This window comes from Ahaetulla prasina, chromosome 2, assembly GCF_028640845.1.
Source record: "Ahaetulla prasina isolate Xishuangbanna chromosome 2, ASM2864084v1, whole genome shotgun sequence".
Classification (NCBI taxonomy): Eukaryota; Metazoa; Chordata; class Lepidosauria; order Squamata; family Colubridae; genus Ahaetulla; species Ahaetulla prasina.
In genome coordinates, this window is record NC_080540.1 from 121,711,824 (window position 1) to 121,730,909 (window position 19,086).

The 19,086-nt window shown below is 38.9% G+C and overlaps 1 protein-coding gene across 1 annotated transcript in view; it reads left to right on the forward strand.

Annotated features, from left to right (window-relative positions):
• USP43 (ubiquitin specific peptidase 43) overlaps window positions 1–19,086 on the forward strand; it is a 137,233-nt gene that overhangs the window by 45,928 nt on the left and 72,219 nt on the right. The window contains exon 3 of the mRNA XM_058166753.1: window positions 10,566–10,672. Coding sequence (XP_058022736.1) covers window positions 10,566–10,672 — 107 coding nt within the window. The remainder of the gene's footprint in view (window positions 1–10,565; window positions 10,673–19,086) is intronic.

Here is a 19,086-nt window from a genome sequence, read left to right on the forward strand (position 1 = left end):
TGAAGGGGGAGAGTCTCTGCAACAACACAAACATTCATTGCACGTATCCGGACCAGGGGCTGTAGTTTGTGGACCCCTGATTTAGTGCAATATAAAAAATGCAAATAATTTTTCTGGCGGACCACTAGTGGTCCATGGACCAGCAGTTGGTGACTGCTGCTTTACTCTATATCAACTAAGCCAACATAGTATATTTTGCGCTGATGTTCTGATTGTTAGTGATTTCCCTAAAGCACATTCTTTCTTTTAAAAAACAGTGCTCCCTGGAATTTCAGTTACGCTGACCTTAGTCCATAAAAGTTTTGTCTCTTGGATACTTTCCAGGAACTGCTTCCAGGATCATGAATTTGGATGGCTTACTTTGTGAAGTAGGAGAGTTCATGCTATTTTTCTCCTTTTTTGTATAATGGATATCCTTTTAGCCTAAAAATTCAAAAGTAAATGCTTGATATCATCCACTTTAAAGTTAAATCAGAGGTCAGGAAATGTGATCCTTCAGATGCTGCTGAACTATAACTCTCTGTAAATCTTAGGCTGGTTAGAACTACCAGGAATTACAGTTCACTAACACAGGTTCTAGGTTTAAATACTAAAACTGCTTAGACTGCTCCTGTTTTTGTGAAAACCCTGAAAAACAATTGTTTAGTAGATCAGTCTAGCAATCTATGGTCATCATTGTAGAATGAAAGTAATGGAATGCTCATAGGAATTACTATATTTGTAGACAGTTCTTGAGTCTAAGATTAATTTTCTTTAACTTTACATGTTATTTTCAAATGGCTAGCTGTGCTTTGAAGTAAAGAATTGATTTCCTATACCTGCTAACCAGAGGTGTGTTTCAGCAGGTTCTTACCAATTCTGGAGAATCAGTAGCGGAAATTTCGAGTAGTTCTGAGAATTGGTAGTAAAAATTCTGACTGGCCCTGACCCCATCTATTCTCTGCCTCCCAAGTCCCAGCTGATTTAGAGGAAATGGAGATTTTACAGTATCCTTCCCCTGCCACACCCTCCAAGCCACGCCCACCAGGCCATGCCATGCCCACCAAGCCACGCCCACAAAACTGGTAGTAAAACAATTTGAAACCCACCACTGCTGCTAACTATATTCTAGATTCTCTCTCTCCCCTCCCCCTTCCTTCCTTCCTTCCTTCCTTCCTTCCTTCCTTCCTTCCTTCCTTCCTTCCTTCCTTCCTTCCTTCCTTCCTTCCTTCCTTCCTTCCTTCCTTCCTTCCATCCATCCATCCATCCATCCATCCATATTTAGAAACCACTCATCTCCCTCATAGAATAAATCTGGGTGTTGCAGTGGTCATTATTTTAGAAATAATGATGATTGATTGGTGTAAATCTTAGTTTTCTTTTTTAAAAAAAAAGTTTTTATTTTTTCATAACAAACAAAAAAAACCACTCTCATCAAACAATTACAATGTGCTGAAGGGGTGCTTACATATCTTCTTCTGCAATCTTAAAATAAACATCTCTTTCATACATATACCTTATATTATCTTTTCTAACATATCTTTCCATCTAACCAGTGGTAAAATAAATCCCATATTTTATAATATTGCTTATCTTTTGGGGCATGACACCCAGTTTTCATCTGTTTCTTGTTCTCATGATAGACAGCTGTGGTATCAAGCTGTTCATTTAGGACACTGTGAGAAGTAGTTTTATTCAGAGAGAATAAATTGTCCTGAAACTGAGCGATGGTGTTTGTGGACTTGTAAGAATATTATTATGCACTATCCTTTAGTCCAGGGGTCATCAACCTTTTGGATCTCATGCACCACTAAATTCATAATTTAAAATCCCATGGACCATTAATATGATCTGACTAATGACCGGCTGGGTGGGCGTGGCTAGGTGGTCATGTGACTGGGGGCATGGCCAACTTGATGTCACTCGCATCAAGGGGTGCCTCACCAGCCTCTACTCACCCCTCCCCTTTCAGTCGCCTCGCCCTGCCTGCCCGGGCTCCTTAGGGCCCTACAGGAAGCAGTTGTTGGAGCTAAGCGAGAAAGAGTTGGCAAAACAGCTGGCTCAGTTCAAGTTGGCTGAGAAGGAGGCTCAGCAGAAGCACCTCACTGAGGACTACGAGCATAGGCTTTCCAAGAAGAGGGAAGACCTGAGGGAATGCAAGGTCAGGTATTGGCGCCTATAGGCTCAGCGAGCTGAGATGGTCAGCCAGTTCCAGGCCATGAGGCAGTCTCATTGGAACAAGGCCCTCTGGCTCTTTGCCACCAGTGGCGCTTCCCTCCAGCCTTCGCCCAAAGCCCAACACCAGGAGGCTGAAGCAGACCCCAAGTTGGATTTTCTGCCCCCCTCTGATCCACACAAAAAGACCCTGAAGGGGGAGAGTCTCTGCAACAACACAAACATTCATTGCACGTATCCGGACCAGGGGCTGTAGTTTGTGGACCCCTGATTTAGTGCAATATAAAAAATGCAAATAATTTTTCTGGCGGACCACTAGTGGTCCATGGACCAGCAGTTGGTGACTGCTGCTTTACTCTATATCAACTAAGCCAACATAGTATATTTTGCGCTGATGTTCTGATTGTTAGTGATTTCCCTAAAGCACATTCTTTCTTTTAAAAAACAGTGCTCCCTGGAATTTCAGTTACGCTGACCTTAGTCCATAAAAGTTTTGTCTCTTGGATACTTTCCAGGAACTGCTTCCAGGATCATGAATTTGGATGGCTTACTTTGTGAAGTAGGAGAGTTCATGCTATTTTTCTCCTTTTTTGTATAATGGATATCCTTTTAGCCTAAAAATTCAAAAGTAAATGCTTGATATCATCCACTTTAAAGTTAAATCAGAGGTCAGGAAATGTGATCCTTCAGATGCTGCTGAACTATAACTCTCTGTAAATCTTAGGCTGGTTAGAACTACCAGGAATTACAGTTCACTAACACAGGTTCTAGGTTTAAATACTAAAACTGCTTAGACTGCTCCTGTTTTTGTGAAAACCCTGAAAAACAATTGTTTAGTAGATCAGTCTAGCAATCTATGGTCATCATTGTAGAATGAAAGTAATGGAATGCTCATAGGAATTACTATATTTGTAGACAGTTCTTGAGTCTAAGATTAATTTTCTTTAACTTTACATGTTATTTTCAAATGGCTAGCTGTGCTTTGAAGTAAAGAATTGATTTCCTATACCTGCTAACCAGAGGTGTGTTTCAGCAGGTTCTTACCAATTCTGGAGAATCAGTAGCGGAAATTTCGAGTAGTTCTGAGAATTGGTAGTAAAAATTCTGACTGGCCCTGACCCCATCTATTCTCTGCCTCCCAAGTCCCAGCTGATTTAGAGGAAATGGAGATTTTACAGTATCCTTCCCCTGCCACACCCTCCAAGCCACGCCCACCAGGCCATGCCATGCCCACCAAGCCACGCCCACAAAACTGGTAGTAAAACAATTTGAAACCCACCACTGCTGCTAACTATATTCTAGATTCTCTCTCTCCCCTCCCCCTTCCTTCCTCCCTTCCTTCCTTCCTTCCTTCCTTCCTTCCTTCCTTTCTTTCTTTCTTTCTTTCTTTCTTTCTTTCTTTCTCCTTCCTTCCATCCATCCATCCATCCATCCATCCATATTTAGAAACCACTCATCTCCCTCATAGAATAAATCTGGGTGTTGCAGTGGTCATTATTTTAGAAATAATGATGATTGATTGGTGTAAATCTTAGTTTTCTTTTTTTTAAAAAGTTTTTATTTTTTCATAACTAACAAAAAAAAACACTCGTCAAACAATTACAATGTGCTGAAGGGGTGCTTACATATCTTCTTGTGCAATCTCAAAATAAACATTTCTTTCATTCATGTATCTTATATTATCTTTTCTAACATATCTTTCCATCTAACCAGTGGTAAAATAAATCCCATATTTTATAATATTGCTTATCTTCTTGATCTCTAATCTCGAATGTCAATTTACTCATCTCTGCACATTCTGACCATTTCAAAAATGAAGAGTGGCTGTGGCTAGCTAGCCTTACCTACAGTATCTGTGTTCTTTTTGTTGGCACAAAAGAATAAAATTCCAATATGTTGACAGTCCTCAAAAGGTTGGGGAATGCTATGGTGGAAAGTTTCTCAAAATATTTTATGAGTAATAAGATATCTCAAGATATTATATCATAGAGGTGGGGCCATGTATTATATGGCTATTAGGTACGGTCAATGATGATCACATTTGTTCATGCTTCCGCTGTATTTTTTTGCTTTGAGCTTAATAGCATATTATGGCTATGGAATTTGGGGTAAGTAGTATGTCTAATATCATCACCTCCACAGGCCCTTTTAGATTGCTATGATCAGTAAAGATAGCTCATTTTCTTGCTTCATTAAGTAGTTACTTGATGACTATTCCTGTAGTACAGGAATTCTAAAGGTAAGGGATTTTATAAAATAGGAGGATGGAGGGTGCCTTCCTTGTCTTCTCAGTCTTTGGAATCTTGGAAGAGAGAGATTGCTATTTCAGTTGAACCTATAATTAGGGATAATAATAGGTTATTGAGTTTTATTTCACCAACTATCTTCACCAACTTGATGGCAACAACTCCCAGAATTCCCAGCCAGACTGGCCTTGGCTAATGCCATGTTCTTTGAAGGTTGCTGTCTTCAATACAGACTAGATCAGGGGTGTCAAACTCATGTCGTCACGGTGGCGTCACATGACAAATTGGGAATTTCCCCCCTTTCACTAAACCTGGTGTGGGCATGGTCAGCGCGTCACACATCTGGCTGGCCGGCCGGAAGTTTGACAGCCCTGGTCTAGATGAATCTCATGGAAGCTGCAAATACATGAATTATGTGTAAAGTGGCTAAAAGCTATTTAAATAAGATGGACATGGTTGAAATAGTCAACCATGTAAAACCATATTACCTCAGTTTAAATGTTCCTATGTGCACATGTTTGTGTGCAATGTTGCTATCTCAATAGAACCTTAATACAACACTGCTTCTGTGACCTGGTACTTACACTAATATAACTGAAACAAGACAAGGCATTTGGAAACTTTATAGGATTAGAAGCCTTAGCCTTAGTTACATTAAAACAGGCTTTTATTTTAAGTTAATTGCATGTATGCCAACATCCAGCCCACTCTACTTCAGGCCTAAAAGATCAATTCTCATATCACTGAAAAATAGTATCTGATTCATACATTCTGTTTTTCCAATCTGGAATTCAACGGATATAAGAAAGGAACCTATCTGCATCTACAATAGAGATGCAAGCAAAATTTAGGCACCCATGATCAAATTATAAGTAATAATGAGTTCCTAAGGGAATAGAAGCCTATACCACTTCTACATGGTAACCAAGTTAAACTTCTATTTATGTATTTGTTTATAGATTCATAATGAAAGAATAGTGATTATACCAGGCACCTAAATTTGGACACATATTCCGTCAGCTCTTTAAAACAAGTGTAGTCAGCTAATTATCTTACTGTTCTTGCTTTTGAATTTTTTTTCTACTTTCCTTGAAGAATTCTTCTAATTCAGAAATATTCTTCAGTTTTCTTGCATGTTTGAGGTCTCTTTACAATTAACAGCAGTATTCAAATCTGGAGAAAGTGAAGGCCATTCCAACCCTTTATCTTTCTTTTCAGTGTTTCATGGTAGATTTAGAAGCATGTTTCAAATTTTTGTCTTTCTGAAATATTCAGCCTTTCTTCAGCTTCATTTTTAGGGACACAAGCTTCCAGAATATGATATTTAATTGGATCCATTCTACCTTCTACCTACCATATAGCCCCAAAGCATATTAGATGGCAAAATGTTCTATCGTTGAAATGTGTCATCTTTTTTTAATCCATAGGTACCCTGCATTATTATTGCTGAACAATTCAGTTTTTGTTTTATTAGTCCAAAACTCTTATTCTAAAGCATTTCAGGCTTGTCAGGGTTTTTTCTGTTTTGTTGCATACGTTAGATCATTATTTTTGTGGTGAGGTTGAATAAAAAAAAAATTGTCTCATGCAGATCATTGTTTTGTAAGCAACACTAAACTTTGGGGCTGTGGACAAGTACTCCAGTGCCCCCTAAACTTTTTAGCTGGTTATTTTAAAGGCATCCAGTGCTAGAGGCAACAAAGTAACTCCATAAAATTATGGAGCATCTTCCTTGTTTCTCAGTTGGGATAGAATTCTTTTCTTTAAAAGCATTATTTTTTCAGCGAGCATAGTTCTTCTCTGACGTATGAACAAGCTTTAATTTTCTTTCATCTGTTCAAAGGAGGACTGTGGCTTGACAACATGCACTTTAGCAAACTCCAGCCTCACTTTTTTTGTGTCTTTGTGTCTTTCAGAAGTGGGTTTTTCTTGAATTTTCTACTGTGGGGGCTACTTTCCAGTCATATAGCAACAGATGGTGATTTGATATTGTTGTACTTTGATCTTAGAGCTCAGCCAGCATCATTTTTGAAGTTTTCCTTGGTTCCTCCTCTTACCATTTGAACTATCATTTTCAGTTTGGGCTCACTTTTTTTTTTTTTGTGGCTACATTCAGGGAGGTTGGCTATGTTCCCATAGACCTTAATTTTCTTGATAATACTAGCAGCCACGGGCAATGAATATGAAACTCTTTGAAGATGGTTTTGTAGCCTTTATCATGCTTGGCTATTACTTTTTTCCCTCTTCCTACTCAAACAGCTCTTTGCTTTTCTTTTTCTTGTCCATGTTCACTGCACACAGTGACCCAAAACGCCTGAGTACTTTTCTCCATTCACCTAGGCTCAGTGACTGATTATGTGATTGAAGACACTCGTGATTAAAGCAAATAGTCTATTGGAGGTACTATTTCCCTCAATCCAATAATGTCATTTAACTTCTAAGAGGTACCCATAATTATGTCCACACCATTTTCATGTTTTATTATTTACAAGACTATGTTAAATCATAGATCAAAAGCAAAGTGCCTGCTCTGTGGATTATGAATAACAAAGGGTGGATGGGGGGTGGGAAGTAGAGGGGTATCCATATTTTTGACTGTGTCAGTAATTTCCATTTTTAATAAGTTGAAATTGCTAGCTGAAAGTATTTAGGTTTTTTTTTAATAAACTTCCCCGGAAAGAGTGAATGATTTTTTCTTTTTAAATTCTCAGACAGCTGTTTAGAGAAGCCTGCAGTTGCTCAAGTAGATTGAGAGTTTAGAAAGGTCAGAGTATTTGTTCACTTGTGAAGTTGTCTTTGCCAGGCTAAAGGTACCCTCGGCCTAATAAATCAATCAACTTCTGGAGTCTTATTAACAACTCAACAGTAGAATGAAAAAAGTATCACTGAATCAACTAGAATGATGTTCCCATTTCTGCATGTGCTATATTCCCAGTGTTCTTTTTTGAATCTGTGAACAGCAGCACATAAGTTGTGGACATTTGGGGAAAGATTTTATGATTAACTCTGTAGCTGCTAGAAATTGTGTTGGCTTCTTCTTACATAGATTTGTGCAGTTTGGCCAGACATGCCCAAAATTTTTGCACAACTGTATATAGATAGCTGTGGCAGAAAAAGAATTGACTTACAATGTTAAAAAACTGTTCTGAATATATCAACACAGCCTGTTTTAGCATAAGCAATGTTAGGAAATTTACTAGCCAGTAAATTGCTGTGCTTCTAGCCTGTTTTTCTTTTCATGTCAAGAGTCATCCATTTCTTTGCTTTTACAGACAGCCTAAATAGCCTGATTAATGGCGCCGTGCATTCTTTTCTCTTCATCTTGGTACATTTAAGAACCCCATTAAAAGATTATTCTTCTTTGTCTTAGCAGGAAGAACAGTGTAGCCCTTGGCATGTGAGGTCACTAAAGATCCAATTCATACGTTGCTATTTTAGGGTACTGGTGATGTTTTTTTAAAAAAAATCAAAGCCTAAGTCATAGCAGGAAGCAGCCACATCCAATATTTAGATTGCATCCTTAATTCCTTTGCCAGTGGACCAGCATTTTAATGGTGGTAGCTGGCTTATGCATGCATATGCTATTGCTGCAAATAGAAGGGTCAACTGTGTCAAAATAATTTGGGAGCAGAAGGAGCCGCATACCAATTGGACAATGTAAAAACCCCTCTACTAGTCCTGGATATAAATGGGAACGGTTGCTTTTACTCACAGTCATATAATTTATTCTATTGATAAAAAAAGGACTCATAGGCAAATATTTCCTCCTGAAACCATAGGGCAATTTGTCTCTTTCACTAACTTCCTTTTAGTACATTTCCTTTGTAGTATGCACAGCAAATTCTGTTCTACATTTATACTTGATATATAACAAAACAAAACAACAACATAAATCTTGAAATCTGTGAATAGGAGAAAATAGGCAGCTTCTACTTTTACAGAGGAAAATACTCACATCATATACTTGAGGAAAATGATAGGATATTTGATGTTGTAAGGTCCAATATTAATATGTTAATGCCAAACAAGAAACTGAAACAGAGGCTTGAGTAAAATAGCATTTAATCTTGATCAAGCTTAAATGGTTAGCTGTCCAAACACATACAAGATACATGCAGGGAAGAACTGCCAACAAGAGAGGGAATCCGAATCCCTTGTATGTTCTTTAGGAATGTCATAAACCTTCAATTCTGGCATCTTTGATTTGTGTATCCTGGAAGTTGGTTTGTATATCCCCTTACTATGTATAATTATACATTAATGATTTGCCTCACGCCTAATAAGCCGGAATTATACTATAATTATTTGTATCAAAAATCGGGTCAATAACATAAAATTTACCGCCACATCTCTCAAACGTTCCATATTAACAGGGATATTTATTATTAATAACCATGACTAGAGGTTCTTAATGAGTACCATTTAGCGGTATCTCTTCTTTGTGTTCACACTTGGCTATTTGGCCCCCTGAAGTGGAGGGAATTTAAAAGATCAAAGATGAGATACTTCTTAGGCAGGATGGGGAGAGATAAGGCTCTGATCAAATGGTGGGACATATAGTTTGACAAATGCCAGATACTTCACAAGAGACCCCAGTAACAGTCTAGGAAGTTAGTCAATGTGACATGTTTGTGTTATAACTACAAAGGGCATAACATATATGTCAGTGTCACAGGAAACAAATTGTATTACAGCATGCAGGTATACAAAGGCATATATCATACATATATATGTTGCAAGAAACAATTAGCAAGTTTCTACTAATTTCTACTAATTTCTACTAAGGGGCGTGCATAAGAGCACAAAAGTGCCTACCATTCCTGTCCTATTATTCCCTTCATTATATCAAATTAACATAGCTGTTGCATACTTTTACTTATATATATATATATATTTCTTTCATGATGTGTTGTTTTTATTTATGACGATATTTGTGTATACTGTTGTGACAAAATAAAATAAAAAATAATTCTAGTATTTCAGTATATCTATTTCCTTACAATGTCTAAGAGATTAGAAGTTGACAAAGGAAAGCAAAGCAGTTTATATGAGAGTTTTAACCAAGGCATTATAGATAAAGGTAAAGGTTTCCCCTGTCCAGCTGATTCTGACTCTAGGAGATGGTGCTCATCTTTGTTTCTTAGCTGAGGCAGCCAGTGTGGTCTGAAAACATTTCTGTAGTCATGTGGCCAGCATTACTGTATGCTGGAGTGCACAGAATGTTGTTACCTACCCACCAAAGTGGTACCTATTTATCTACTTGCATTTACATGCTTTCGAACTTCTAGGTTGGCAGGAGCTGGGGCAAGAACAGGAGGTCACCATGTAGGGTGGCACTCAGGTCTCAAATTCAGCATCTTTAACCACTGAAACATTGTGCCCCCTTCAGGCATTATAAATAGGTTTAGGTCAATCCCATGACTTGCAATACCTTGGAAGATACACCTTACATTTGGGGATCCAAGAAAAAGGTTAAAAAAGTATTAACTAAAAAGAGAATAGCTTTGGATTATCTCTGGGTGTGGCCATATCAAGGTTGCTTATTTATAGAGCTATAAACCATAGCAAAGATGGGCCATGCGTAACTAAATATGCCAGTTGTCCTAGCCAGCCACAAGTCTGTCAATGTCTTGTACGCAGTGTTCAGCTTGCTTATTATTTCTTTGGTGGAGAGAAAGAAATATCATTGAATATTTTAAACTGGTAATTAAATTGCTGCACCCACTCACTTATTTAGGCTAATTCATAGAACATATTCATATGTGTGTGTCAATATGTATGTTAAAAACTCTTCTGGAATATTTAAATTGACAGTTTGCAAACATGACATTTAGTTAAACCCCCCCCCTTCTTTTAGACAGATGTTTCCTATTGAAAAAGAGAAGATGTGGAGCAATGAAAAACAATAATAGAAAGAGAGAGAGAGAGAAAGCAAAGCTATTTCTTATTAAACAGTGATTTAACAAATATTTCTACCACATCTGGAGTACAGCAGTTTCCTACTAGTAGCATAAGGCTGTTTCCTGACGTGTAATGGTCATTCAGAATTTTGGTGCCAAAACCTGGTAGCCTAGTTAAGATGGGAAAGAGTTTCTACAGAGTGGAGTTTCAGAGCTAACAGGTATGCTTCCTATTATTCAATTTCTGTCTTGGTTTCTTCCACAGCCACCATCTGGACAGGAAGAAAGCTCCACCAGTGGAAGTGCCCAAGCAACTGTTCAGCCTCCCAAGGGCCAAAGCTTTGTGCAGAATCACTTCCAGGCCCAGTACAGGTAAGAAACTAAGGCAGAATTTTGCATATTACTACTAAAGATCTACCAATCTTTTTTTTTTCCCATCTAGAAGTCACCCCTAAAATAGATTGTAATAGATACAGCCAAAGATTTTACCTGGTGCAAATTCCATCTTAATTGGTTACAATTAAGTAGAATCAGCTCATGCCTAGTGACAGACAGAGGGATTGAGGTACTAAAGGATGGCTTCCTGCAGCAGAATGAGGGTTGTCACTCTTCCAGGCAGGGAAGAGAGAGGGCAGTCCACTTGTTTAATTCCTAACACTTATCAGCTGGTTTCACTAGGTGCTGTTGTCAGGACTGCAATGCTGCTGCTTCTTCACCTTTCTAAGCATGATTCCTACCAAGACCTGGCAGGGGCCAAAGAGACTCTCTGTTCTAAAAAAAATATAGCAACTAGATTGATTAAATAGCAAAGGAAAAGGTTCCCCTTGCACATATGTGTTAGTTGTTCCTGACTCAAGGGGGCAGTGCTCATCTCGGTTTCAAAGCCGAAGAGCCAACGCTGTCTGAAGACATCTCTGTCATGTGGCTGGCATGACTAAATGCCAAGGGCACACGGAACACTTTTGCCTTCTCACCAAAGGTGGCCCCTATTTTTCTACTTGCCTTTTTTTTAATGTACTTTCAAACTGCTAGGTTGGCAGAAGCTGGGACAAGTAACGGGAGCTCACCCTGTTAGGCGGCACTAAGGATTTGAACCACTAAACTGCCGACCTTTCGATCGACAAGCTCAGCTTCTTAGCCAGTGAGCCACTGCATCCCATGATTCAATAGTATTCCTGTGTAAATTGTAGAAAAGTAAAAAAACAATAGTTCAGTTTGGAGGCATTGCCAATTACTCTTCTATCAGCTGGCATTGCTGTGAAATCTAACCTGATGCCTTCAGTATAACAATGGAATGCTGCATTCACAAGATAAGTTAGTATTTGGACAAGCGACACTAAATTAATCCCAATGTAGTTTTACTGTCTTCATTTGCTCTTTCTTAGCATGTGGTTCCCTGATTATGTTTTTATGACACTTCTCAGAAGACATATGGTTAGGATTCTTGGATATAAGATTTCAGGACATCTGGAAGACACCAAGTTGGGTACTCCCTGTTGGGGAAATGGTTCCACGTTTCTTTCATGACTTACCTGAGTGTGTGAGAGAGAAAAGGACCTGTGATAGGAAATACAGAATGAATAGCATGTGGTTCAGTTCTGTCTCACTTTGTGTAGTCAAAGCATTAGCACAATCTTGAGCATATTGCAGCTCTTGACATTTTTCTTATAGTTAGTGGATGTTGAAGAAAAGAAGGAAAGGAAGGTGTTGCTGTCTCCTTTTGATGAGACAGCAAACAAATGCTGCCAGTAGCGTATAATTCCTGCTGTTGACACTGCTGATCTGGCAGTGGGGTGAAATCATTAGGAACTGAGAAAGTCCCCATCACGAGGCTGTTCTTCTATATAATGCTTTAAAGGTGGCTGATTGCCAGAGCTTCCCATTGTTATATCCTGTCCTCTGTAGCTGGGTGTTCTGAACCAGGTGAGCCCTTGTCCTGCCCTTTAGAGAAACAAGAATGGCAAAAGGGGAAAAGTACACAGTCAGGATCCTGGGTTTTTGTTCTAGTCATTAAAAGGTAGGCGAAAGAGGAACAGTCATTTTTCTTCCTAAAAAAAGGTCTGATAGATACAAAAGTAGAAACAAATGTAAAGGCAGAGTCACGCTTACTGAACTGGGCAACAATACTGGCTTTCTAAGCTTGCACTGTGTCAAATTTATAAAGGCTTTCCTAGATTAAATTTGCCTCCTCTTCTCACGAGTCTTTCCTTTTACATTTAATTCGGAAGATGATATCTGTGGGTTCTTTTCACTGGGGAAATAGGTCTCCCACTCTAGCTGTGAAAGCACATCCTCCTTCGTCTTACATTAACTTAAAATCTGTTGTGAAATAGTTCAGTCCATTCTTGAAAGCTAAATACGTTGCAAGCAATGTTCTGCTGTTCTGACACTAGAAGACTTGGGTGCCTAAAAAAACCTGGATGGTTCATAATGCATCTTTGCCTTCAGGGAAGCACTTAGAGCTAGCTAAGATGCTTCTGCTGTACCCTGAATTAAACAGATAAGCAGAATAGCATCCTGCAAATGAGAGAAATCTTTTCAGAAGTGAATAAAAGCTTTTAGTTTGGGGAAGAGGTGACTTAAAATAAATAATATGTAGGATATGGGTTTTGAAAAGGCAAGGAACCCTTTTAGCTGAGTTGTTCTTGCTGGAGCCTAGTAAGATTGTTTTAGATGCTGCAAAGCCACTTCATAGAAAGAAAGAGATGCTATTTAGACTATTTGTGCAATATAAAGGCTGATGGAGCTTGTACTCTTGTGGAACCAGTAGGAGACTGAGAATTCTTTCACCAAGAATGGTTAAGTACTAGAGCAATCCAGGCAAGAGATAATAAAGTAAGTGTCAGGGTTCCAAGTAATAGATCCATAACAAGCAAAATGCCGAGGCTGGTAGATTCCTCAAATAATAGTTTTATTGGAAATATCATAGTGGCACATATCTGGTAAAATCTGACTCTAAAGGTTCCCACAGTTTTCACCTAGTTAAAAGAGAAAGTTTTTCCACAACCCCAAACAATCAGTCACATGGTCCAATCAAGATGCTGTCTGGTCATCTGGTGACCTCACTTCTCTTTCCATGGTCCAGAATGTCCTTGATTCTCAAGAGGAAGTATTTTGTTTTGGCTACATAAATCCCTATATCTCTAATCCCCCCTCCCTCAACTCTGGGATGGCAACACTGAAGCTCCAATATGGCTCCAGCTTCAGGGTTGACAGGAAGTTAAAACTGCATGGTTAAATTGATCCCATTGCATGTGGAATGCAGCTTGACTTTAGAGGAGTGAGCTCTGTAGGCACTGTGAGAAGTACAATAAGTGAAACTGATTTATGAGAAATTCTCAGTGTTTCACATTAGATGGTGAGTTCAGATCAATTTGGACTGGCACTAGGAACCTAGGTGTAAGCCTGCCTTCCGCCAAGGAGGCTCACTGGGTAACTTTGGGCCTGTCACTCTTTCTTAGTCCAACCCACTTTACAAGACTGTGAAAAGTAGCAGGAGGGAGCACTGTGTACATCACCTTGAACTCCTGAAGTAAAAGCACAATATAAACATAACAAAGTTATCAATAATTCCCCTGAATGTAAATGATGTGAACTGTTATGAGCAGTTATGAATGTCATTTCATTAAACCATTAGTCAATTTTTTCTTGGGCAAAGTCTGCCACTACACCTGTTCTGTTCTGTTTGTCATGGTAGTTTGTTTGTATAGGTTAATGGATAAACCATCCTTCTTTGCATCTGTAGACCATCTGTCTTGGATACTGTCCAGTATGGGATCCTTATCACATTTTAAATCTGATCTATACAGTTTAGTGAATAAAAATGTATCTGGCTTGAAACAATAACTATTGGTTAGTGTTTTATCACATCCAGGTTGTTATTCAAGAAGCTGCAAGTAAATAGAGGAACTTACTTAATAGGTTATACATTTAACACAAGTCTAATGGCATGCAATTGAATGATCACACAACCAGCTGTGACTTGAAGGATGTGCTATAATCAAGTATTGAGAGACTAAGTCAGGATTAGCCAGTTACTCCTGAGGGATGATCTTGTTGAAATGTTATTCTTCTGTTTAGCATATGGGTTGAACAATTCTGGAAATTAAAGTCCACACTGTGTCAAAGTTGTAAAATACTAGTCTAGCCTACACTTTCGATTGACTGCAGTGGAGGACTACCGTCTAAATACTCTTTTCTTTTAGCCATAAGTTATTTATAAAAATAATAAGGGTGGGATAGAAATAAATAACATTCTTTATCTTGGATATACCTGCCTATTTTTTAAAAAAATAAAAAACAAAGAGAGTTATTCCTATGTGCAATCTAATATAAGGGAGTAGCTTCAAGAATGATAATTGCTGCAGTGAAAACAAGATAGCCTCTTATGAAACCTTAAAAGGACATAATATGTGCTACAAAAAACCTTAAAAGTTTCCATTGTAGCACATGTCATCCATTGCATGGATGTATTATCTTAAAAGAGTGATTTGAGAAAGAAAACACATGGACTAAAAAAAACGCACTCCTCGGTGGCAAAAATATATCCCTGTATTTGTACATATTAGCAATAGCATTTAGACTTATATACCACTTCACACAGCTTTAGATCCCTCTCTGAGTGGTTTACAAATGTCAGCATATTACCCCCAACAATCTTGGTCCACATTTTATTGACCTCGGAAGGAATGAAGGCTGAGTCAACCCTGAACTGATCAGGCTAAGCAGTCGGCAGAATTAGCGAACTATGTTGTTGCTATAAAGGCAAAATGTCTCTGCCATACTCACGGGGTAGGCCAAACCTTTTGCAAGAGATTGCATTCACCAGAGGCAATCAATCCCTTCCTTCTTTCCCACGCAGCTTATCGTAATGACGGACATTTCCCTAATTATTAATAATAGGTCACTTAAAATGCAATCAGTTCAGCAAAACTGTCTCTAGGCCTATACCATACTGGGGACCATCCCCTGCAGCAATTGTGCCTCCCAAGCAGAGAATTCCAATTAACCCTCCTTTATGGGAAGACAGATGAACCTCCCAATCTCCAGCCTTCTTTCTCAAGCCACAGACGTACATTGCTTCGCTCTGCTGTGACATTGCAGCCATCTCCATGGCAACCCATTGTGCCATTTGAAAGGGCGGCTGATGTGGTTCGTATCTATGCCGTAGGAATGCAACCACAAACATTTGCTTGAGTAGATACTGGGAATTTACTTTTTTTCTGCAAATAGGCCCCTTATCGACAACTTCACGTTCAATGTGAAGAGCTTGCAAAAAAAAAAAAATCTCCATATCACAGGCTCCCCTTCTTATATTCGTAGAACAAAAACATATTTATGGGAAGGAAATCGAAATGAACTGAGGTGGCAAATGAGCTTTGCCACTTGATTATTGAATCGGAGTCATTTGAGGGGATCCGTGCCATTTGGTAGCACGAAGCCTAGAGCCACACAAAAGACGGACAAAAATGCATTGCTCTAGTAGGGCAGTCACTGCTTCATAATAGTGCTGCATGTTTTGAAATTACACTCACTAGCGAATAAAATTCAGCGAACTGAGAATTGTTTGAAGAAGAAAAAAACTGTTTAGGCCAGTGATAGGGAACTTGGTACTGTTTTGGATTAAAATCTCCCACTATCCTTGTCACAAATTTGGAATCAACCACAATACTGACTGAGATCAAATGGAATTGGAGTCTTCTTAGAGACCACCAAGTCACCTATGTTTCAGAGCAACAGTAGGTTTGAAAGTTATATACGGGCTATGATTAATGAAATCTCAGTGGGTTGTAAAATTGTAAATTTTGAAAGGAACTCCAAAATCATCTAATTCAGTTCTCTGCTAGTGGAGGAAATCTTTACTGCGCATTCTTGACAATCTGTCAGAGTACAACATGTCAGAGTACAACATGTAGTAAGTTTGAACCCAAACTTGGCTGTGTCAAGATCTTTCTTTCTTTATGCTGCTTCCTTTCTTCTCTTATTTATTATGTTATATCCCACCTATATTTTTACAAATAACTCAAGACAGTGAACATATCCAGTACAATTCCCTAGTTCTGTTTTCCCCATCACCACAGCAACCCTATGAGGTGAGTTGGGCTGAGAGAGAGTGACTAGCCCAAAATCACTATGCTGGCTTTCATGCCTAAGGAGGAAGTCTCCCATTTTCTAGCCTGGTTCCTTAACTACTAGGCCAAACTGGCTCTCTTAGGGGGTCAATGATTGTTGTAGAAAACCTGTAAAATTAGCAGAGGATCATCAGATACCCTCCTTTTCCTAATATATTGCAGCAATTTTGTACTTTTTTTTTCCTTATGGAATTTTTCTTTTTCTTTAAATGAAATAATGGGCCCTTGCTAATTAAATGGTATAATTCTGCACCAGCTAAGAAACACCTCTGTTTTTTTGGTGTAATTTCTTGTTTTGTATCATTTTGTAACTTAAATCATCTTAACAGTTCCTATTCTGTTCCTGAGTTGTTCACTCACAGTGCCTCTGTATAGTCATTGTAATTTGCATATAAGACTTCAATAACGTCTCCATCTTTTTCCCAACAAAAGTTTTTGGTCTCCCCTTGCCATAGAAACTCTTAACAGACCAACTGACCTTGGGTGCCCCTTAAGGCTCCTTTCCCACCAGACTGGTTAGAAGGGACTTGCTGAGCATGCCAGATCTCTCCAGCTCCCTAATTAATCCCTTTCTCATTAATACTTATTAAAAAGGCTGCCTCCATTTTCAGTCAGCCAACTTGTAATCTGGACATCAAAGCCTGCCTTTATACAAACAATCTATTAATGTATAATGCTGCTTCGCTCGCAGATTACTGGCTCTGATGCACAACAAAAGAAAACAAGGCCCAGGCTTTGGTTAGATTTTAATTTAGGATGTGAGAAAAGCAACAGCACAGGAGGTGAACTGGCTACTTAATATTCATGATATGCTTTACTAGAGAGTTTCTTTAAAACATGGTATAGTATTGGGAAAGGAAAGTGGTTGTGGGAGATTTAATCAGGACTTCTTTTCAGTAGCTTTAAAGGAAAAATCACCATGTACTCTCAATGACTACTCTTCTGTTTTAATATTTATCTATTAAAAAAAAATCCACTGGATCAAATCTAGGTACTTCCTAGTCCAGCAAACTATTTCTTAGAATGATAAGAAATATATTGTACATCTGAGGAAATCCATAAACCTGGCTGTTACTCTGTGAGACACTGTCTCTGAACATCGATATGGATAACATGAAAATAATTTTTGGTAGGCTGACCCCCTTTTCCATGAATATATTGAATACATTTTGAGAACCATCCAAGAACTGTGCTTCCCAAACTTTTTTCTTAATAACCCCAAACCCATTTATTAGAAAGTTCTTTTTCACTATGTACCAGAAAATCCTTATTTAAATAAGGATTGTGGGTCATTACCAAAACAAAAACACTTTTACGTAATTTGGGGTAATCTTCCTAAGTTTGAGATGCAGTTATCTAGAATCATGGCTATTGTTCTATAATTTAACAAAACTTGGTTTCATCATGACATCTAAAAGCTGGTCAGATCATGAAATGCTTGATGTTGGTTGGAATTAGTGTTTTTATCTTGTGTTTTTATTACTTGTGGGTTGTTGGGTTTTTTTTGTGAGATGTTTGGGCTTTTATTTTTGGTCAGCAAATAGGCAGTGTGGTTCTTACTGACATGCAGGAAACTTCTTGAAGGTGCTGAAGGCCTGTTCATACTATGCTGAAAACAGGCAAGGTGAAGCAAGAGAGCCTGTGAGAACAGGAGCCAGTAGCAGTTGGTATGGTGCCAAGGGAGCATAAAGCACTGGGAGACACAATGGGAGGAAACTGAAGAGTGGAACATTGGGAGAGGAGAAGGCAGCCTGTGGGAACGAGCTAGCTAGCCCAACATTTGTAGAGGGGAATAGGGAGGCTAGAGAGACCTGTAGGGCAGTGTGCTGTGGTACTTGGAGAAAGCAGCAGCCAGTGGATGAAGCTGTAGAAGAGGTGACAAGGGAACTAGGCAGCCATGGGGAGATCTGTAGAATGTGAGGCTGTCAACACCCTGCCCTAGTATTTGGAAACCTAGTGAGTAGATTGGGAAGGAACAGACTCAAGGTGAATTCTGAAATAATCAAGTCATGATGGGTATTTGGGTGTCCTGGTCTAAGGGACTTTCCATCTGTAGATTGAATGGAGTTTATCTATCTATCTATCTATCTATCTATCTATCTATCTATCTATCTATCTATCCATCCATTCATCCATCCATTTGATATGGCTGCCCACTTACTCACGGAGACTCTGGGAGGCTTACAAACAGTCAAAACCCAATATAAAAAAAATATAAAAAACAATACCACCACACTCCTCTGGTGACAACACACAGTCAAATGAGCCATTAGTTGGGCTCCATCAGACTCTGGGTTTTCCAGATCTGTTGGCATAATCAAGTCTTCAGGGCCTCAGAGTATCAAAGTAGGGTCCAGTCTAATTTCTGCAGAAATTATATTCCAAAGGGCTACTGTTAAGATGGTAGATAACTAAGGTGTGAGTGACTGTGAGTAGATTGTTGATCTAGGAAAGGGTGTAACTGGTGCACAACCCACAGTTGCATAAGGCCTTCCTGGCCACTACTGCCACTTATTCTTCAAGCAGGAATTTTGAGTCTAGGAGAACCCCCAGATTACAGACTGGGCCTTTTTGGGGCAGTGCCATCCCATCCAAGACCAAAGGTGGTGGTTCTCCATGAACCAAAGACTCCAAACCCCAAATTTGATCTTACCA